This window comes from Cyprinodon variegatus, unplaced genomic scaffold, assembly GCF_000732505.1.
Source record: "Cyprinodon variegatus isolate N-32 unplaced genomic scaffold, C_variegatus-1.0 Scaffold513, whole genome shotgun sequence".
NCBI classification, from domain to species: domain Eukaryota; kingdom Metazoa; phylum Chordata; class Actinopteri; order Cyprinodontiformes; family Cyprinodontidae; genus Cyprinodon; species Cyprinodon variegatus.
This window is the reverse complement of record NW_015150966.1, coordinates 274,214-280,628: the sequence shown is the minus strand read 5'-3', so window position 1 is coordinate 280,628 and position 6,415 is coordinate 274,214. Positions and strand designations below refer to the sequence as shown.

At 34.6% G+C, this 6,415-nt stretch overlaps 1 protein-coding gene across 1 annotated transcript in view; it reads left to right on the top strand.

The window, feature by feature from the left end:
• LOC107094896 (synaptotagmin-9-like) overlaps positions 1 to 3,878 on the top strand; it is an 82,728-nt gene extending 78,850 nt beyond the window's left edge. Inside the window, exon 8 of the mRNA XM_015390787.1 lies at positions 3,060 to 3,878. Coding sequence (XP_015246273.1) covers positions 3,060 to 3,143 — 84 coding nt within the window. The 3' untranslated portion in view covers positions 3,144 to 3,878. The remainder of the gene's footprint in view (positions 1 to 3,059) is intronic.
• Positions 3,879 to 6,415: the final 2,537 nt, after the last annotated feature.

The window sequence follows — 6,415 nt, the reverse complement described above, 5'->3', positions numbered from 1 at the left end:
GTTTGTTATGCCCCAGCAAGGCCCTTCTGACTGTCGTCATTCCTACATGTCCCGCCCCAAAAAACAATGCTGATATGTCATGAGTCACACAACACTGCAAAATTTCAATATAATAGCCTCCCATTGCCACTGTAAAAAGAATCTATTGACATAATAATAGGGAAAAGACTGATTTAACAATTGTTACAAGACGGACGTATTAGCTGGAGTCTTTCAAGATGGATTTGTTGTGAGACTGAAAACTCAGATGTCGTGACAATCCAGCTTAGAGCGCAATGTTAACCCTTACAGCCCCTGTAAATTTTACCTGTTAACACAGGGAAATTCACCTCACAGAATGTTCCTGTGTTAAGCTTCATTCCAGAAGCACAATCTGACAAGCTTCAATGTTTTTGCTGGAATAGGCCAACTGCACAAGTCAATGTTATGTTTAGGGTAACTTTTCTGTGATGATTAGTTTTCTGCCATACAAAGCTGAAAGCTTTTTACCAATGAGGGGGCTTTTTGAGAAAATTGGCTGCACTGGATTTTATTAAGTGTTACCATAATAAATTAGGCTAAATGCAACACACTTTTGATTTTGTTTCTGATACGTATTCAGTTTTTTATATACTTCACAAATGTGTTGTACTTTGTGTTGGTTGATGACATAAAATCCTCAAAAAATGTTGAAGTTTGTTCTTGTGATTTGGCAAAATCCAAGAAAATGTAAATCGTAAATACTTTTTCATGGCACTCTTTTGTGTTTATACCATTACCTACAGTATGTAACATATAATGCACTGAGCAAAGGCACACAAATACAAACACACACAGACACTAAAGGCCTGTTAGACCATTAAGAGCAGCTTTGAACTTCTGACTGAAAACATGAATAATTCATCAGCTCAATCTCTTCAGCCACAGATGTAAACATGCACTCACAACCAAAAACAGCAGAGATGCCCTCAGTAATTCCAACAGGTTCTCATGCTGTTAGGTGAAATAAAATTATATAGAAGAAGCTAAGACGCTTGGTTTCCTTTGCTCTGCCACATGAATTAGATACTGAATCACAAAGGGGTTCAGTTCAGGGGATGTCTGCTAAAAGAGAGAGATGCTAACATGCCAACTATGAGATACAGTCTGGCTTCGCGGTCTCAGGGGGCTGGCTCAGGTTTGAATATATCTACAGGGAATGATGCCTTTTACTGGGATGGTTGAATTCAGATCAAACAGGAACATAACTAAAGATTTACAGTAAGATACACTGAAATTAAACCAGAGGAAACTGTTTCACAGCAAAGAGGGTTAAAAATGCTTCTTGTTGACAATCCTCAGTGGTTACTGAGGACAATATGACCAAATTTATCAAAACTTTGCTTTAACTTCACAATCTGCTTGCAGCTGGAAATTATATTAATGAAAGCAAAGACAGAAACCAAAAGGTTAGTGGCTGACTAATATCAGAATCAGTCAATATAAAATGGGTTGAGAGGTAAATGATTATTAAAGTATACATTCTAGCATTTTTCATGAAAAACAATTGATTATTTATGTAAATGAGACATTTATTCAACTAATTAAGGAAAATCTAATAATGATGATGGTGATGATGATGTGCAGGAAATTATTATACTTTATTTGATTTGGAACTGGAAATTGTACACTCATTGTCCAATTTGTATACAAATATGGAAATATTTTACTGCTACATGTGTATCTCTGTAATGCCAACAAATAGAACAGAATTTCAAATTATGCAAGAGAACCTCAAATGTTTATTTTTTACAGTAACATTACAAAATCTTTCACTATTTGCAAAGGGTCCCTTCATATGCTCAACTATATTTTATATTTCATCACCATTTGAAAAGGAAACATGTATTAACGGTAAAGTCTGTGTATCCAATTGTTAAATAACTATTATGTTTTAGGGCAAAGAGGGACAAGCTTTCCAAATGAAGTAGTGAAATGATATGAAATCCTATCTCAGGAGAATTAAAATACTGAATCCAATGACTTTAGGGTCATTGGAAAACTAAAATGTTTCTCAGCCATTCAACTTTTTCACAGTTTGTCACATTAGGACTTCAGACTTCAGTGTACTACATACAAATATAATACAATGAGACCTGCCTTTCTTAATAATGTCTTTATTACTGTTGTTCAAAAAGACCTATCATTTCCAAGAATAAAAAAGACAGCTTTGAGTCATGTTGGAACTGATGCAGCTTGGTCTGTGTTCTACTCACCCAATTTTAATTTATATATATATTATATATATTCACAAACTACAGGGTGTTAGCTTTCAAATAATGTATCACACATGTAATTTGGGCTTACAGTTCTGAAGTTATTTGCTTTACCATTTAGGGATGCAAAATAGGTGAGAATGTTACCAAATGAGATGGATGTTAAGAGGTTAACTGGGATTTTTTTTTTTTTTTGCTGAAAATGTGGTAAAAGTACAAAAAAAGAAAAGAAAAAAAAACCCTGGAAGAATTCGATAAAAAGCAATTTTTATATTTTACCTGCATGTATCTATTAACTGAAAGTAATATTAGGGTTGAGGAGTGGCCCATGCAGAGTCCTAAGGAAAACCTGATAGAAAATCAATAGAGGGAGCGAGCAATTGGGGTGATGGCAAAGAGCAATCCAAACTCAAAGACTTGGAGCTTATGACGAAAGAGATATAGAAAAAAATCTGAAAACTGGAAAATGTTTTGACTTTTCATTATCTTTAATATATATATATATATATATATATATATATATATATATATATATATATATATATATATATATATATATATATAAGCATGCATAAGGTTTTAAGACCTGTTAGGACTCCTCCTGACCTGCACAATCTAGTGTGCAGTTTACAGGAAGTCAGATCTTAATTAGAATCAGTGACATAAAGGTGTACATGTCTGGTTAAAATAAAGAGGAATGATATTTTCATTCTATCATACTCAAGAAAGTGCTCTGACTTCATACTGGTTGTGTCACTTCAAACACTTTCTTGTTTTTTTTGTTCAACATTAGTCAAACTCCTGTTTTTCTGTCTTGCACTCCAGTGGGTCGGACAGGGAGCGACAATGAGTGGAAGCCAAGGAGGATCCACCAACTCCCTCAAGACGCCACCGCCACCGTCACCATGATCACAAGCACGAAAACCATCCATCCTATCAGGATGGGAAAATGTTGGAAAAGAGATCAACTAATGATTCAAATTAGATGTTAAGGCTTTCGAGTGACTAACAGTAGCATTATCTGGTGTAGGCCAGTACTAAAACTGATTTATTAGATTGAACTAAGTTTTAATGTGCTAAGATGACTGAAAGTCCCTCTCCTATTCATCCTTGTGTGTCCTCACAAACCTAAAAACTACTTAACATTCCAGTTGAACCACCACTTTGCTCTTATTTGTCCTAACAATCTGTTACTGATAAGCATTAACAAGATAATGTTATCTGATTAATTTAATGTTTTGTTTTACTTATTTTTTCAAGCTTATTGATGTTTGTAGATTATAATCTCTTTGTTTTTTGTTTTTTTAAAGGCAATTGTGTTTGAGCTTTAACTGTTGATTTGTGTGAGTGGCCCGTTGTTACATGTTTGCTTTATAAGAAGAGAAAAGGTAGAATTCAAGAAGAGGTTTTGTATTTCTTCATCTTTCTTTATCTGTGGTTAGGAGTTGTCAAACTTTAACATGCACTGTATGTTATCTGTACTGTGCAACAGCCTAAAAAACAAAGGGGATTTTACTGGAAAGTTAGGTTTTACCTCAGTGGAACAGAGATTATTGTGAAGATGTTTTGCTAAAAGACTGTTTAAAGTGGAAGAGGATAATATTAGTGTTTTATTTTGTGCATGTTGAATTGCCATTCTTTGTTACCGGATGTTGTCAAAATAAATATAAAAAAGACATTTTAAAAATAACCCTCAGCCTTTTGTGATCTTTTTTGTGTTATGATCTTTGGCTGTTCTGTTTTGAGTTTTTTTTCCCTTCAGGAGTTTTTTTTTTTCTTTCTCCTCTTGCCCTAATTAGTTTCATTGTCATTTGTGAAATCTTGCATTATGTGATTATTTTGTTGTGTTTAGGTTTAAAGGGTATTTCCTTGTGTTCTGCTGCAGTCATGTAAATGTTTCTCCTCCCCTCAGTTTATCTGAAATCTAAAAAAGTAATTTTTCTTAAAATAATTGCAGTTTTTCTTGAATTGATGAGGTAAGTTAGACACTTTGCCAATGAGACAAGACATTTTACATTTTAAATAAGAAAAAAACTATTGCAATGTCTTATATCAAGTGAATATTATAGAATTATCTTATTTTAAAGTCGTATGGAAGTCATATTTAAATTTCAAATCTTGAACAGGTATATAAATGTACTCTTTATCAAACCATATTGTCCCAAAAGTTAGAAAATTTATATTTAAAAATAAATCCTGCCTTAAAATCTGTGGGGTTTTTTCGTTATCTTATGCAGGCAAGTTAGTTATATGTCAGCTTCTACACCTAAATTCGGCCAAACAAATATCAACTGTCATCTGTCAATCAAATTTTTTTGGTCATAGCATCTTGATTCATATGTCGCAGCTAGTAGATGGTTAAAATAAGAAAATAAGAATAATTTACCATTGAGTTACGTCCCAGTGTTCACGGGGATGGACGTCTGTGTCCTAATACACCAAATGTGAATTTTTTTTACTTTCTAGGTAGGATTTTTTTTGCAGTGCATCTTCCTTTCCTACTTCAGTAGTTAAACATTTCTCTTCGGTCACTCTGGGATTCTTCTGCTCCATTCCTTTTGTTCCACAAAATCTTACCAGTGTTCTGTTCATCTTTCACAGTTTTTATTATTAGATATTCTACACCTCTGGTTCCACCTGTACTTGGGTCCTGTTAACCAAAATTTACATTTTGCCATTTTCTGCTGTACATAAGGCCAACTTTTTACTGCATAGATATTTCTCCCACAATTTTCAGCTTTAACTGTGTTAATAGCATCAAATTTGGTAAAAACTCGGTTTAATGTCAAGACATGATACCACTTCGTAGTTATGTTAACTCACATAATTAGCTCTTTCTTTTTTTTTTCCCAAGCCAATTAGTTCCAAGTCAGTTTTTTAAAATTAATCTCTTTTTCAATCTCATGCCAAATGTGCAAGAAGGGAGGGCAGAATGACAACAGTGGTTATCAGTGATGAAATTATTTGGTGTTTGCATTTCTGTGTTGTTGTTGCCATGCTTGTCAGTTATGTCACTAATAGTGAATTTAGTTTGTCATTTACTCAGTAATTGCTGAGTCCACAAAAAGTCCACAAAACAAGCTTGGGACCAACTAAGGAAAAAACGACAAATACAGGAAAGTGAAATGGCTGAATATAGTACAGAACATAACAGTTGCCATGGATTGGATTTAGGGCAGGAGAATTGGTTGTTCAGGCATGGAATAGCGACATCAAGTTAACTCTTTGATGTTTTTTCTATGAGATACTTAATCACTAAATAAATTAGATGTTTCTGTTAGTAGGGCTGCTTGGTGGCACATTGGTTTATTTTCCCAGCCTATGGATTTTCTCAGTAGTTTGCATCTTCTGAGTTCTCTCCAGGCACCCCAGCTTCCTCTTAAAGTCCAAAACCATGCCGGCTAAATTACCCTTAGGTGTGTATTCACGGTTGTATGTCTCTGCCCTGTGATAGATTGGTGACCTGACTTAGGTTTACCCTGCTTTACACCCACACTCTTCTGGGGTTCAACCATCCATCTGGCACCAGCCCAACTGTGACCCTGACACATAAGCAGAAGAAGATGGATGTTTCCCTTAGTTAGTAGTTGTATGTTAGTATTTAAGTTGTATTGTTAGTGTTAATTAGTTTTCCTCCCAAAACTCAATGCTTTTATTTTGCCCCTGATTGGTTGTTATGTTATTTTCCACCCCTGTCCCAATGCCTGAATCTTCCTTATTTATTTCCGGATTCTTTACTCTCTATACTTTTTACCCGTACTCTGTATTCCAAGTCCTGTTCTTCTTGCAATTTCTCCTGTAATTTCTTCTCTTTCTCTCATAACTAAAAAAAAAATGTTTTATATTTTAAAAGTCTACCAAGGCCAAACTTTATAAAAACCTCTGTCCATTACTCTGAAATCTCTAAGAAAAAAACTAAGACATAACATTGTTACTTGACGAGGAGGAGCAAAAGGACACATTTGAGGCTCGACTGGATGGGAGGGGTACTTCCATGCAAGGATCTTTAACCTGCATCTAAGATAGGTTGGGTTTTCAGCATGTTTCCATGGTGACATAACCATTAAAGAATTGAACCAGCTTTGTGATGCTTAAAATCCAAAACTGACCTCAATAAATCTCTAAACTCTCTTTGTAGTGCAAGTTTCAGAGTGGAAGTTGAGGCCTCTTTGAAATACACA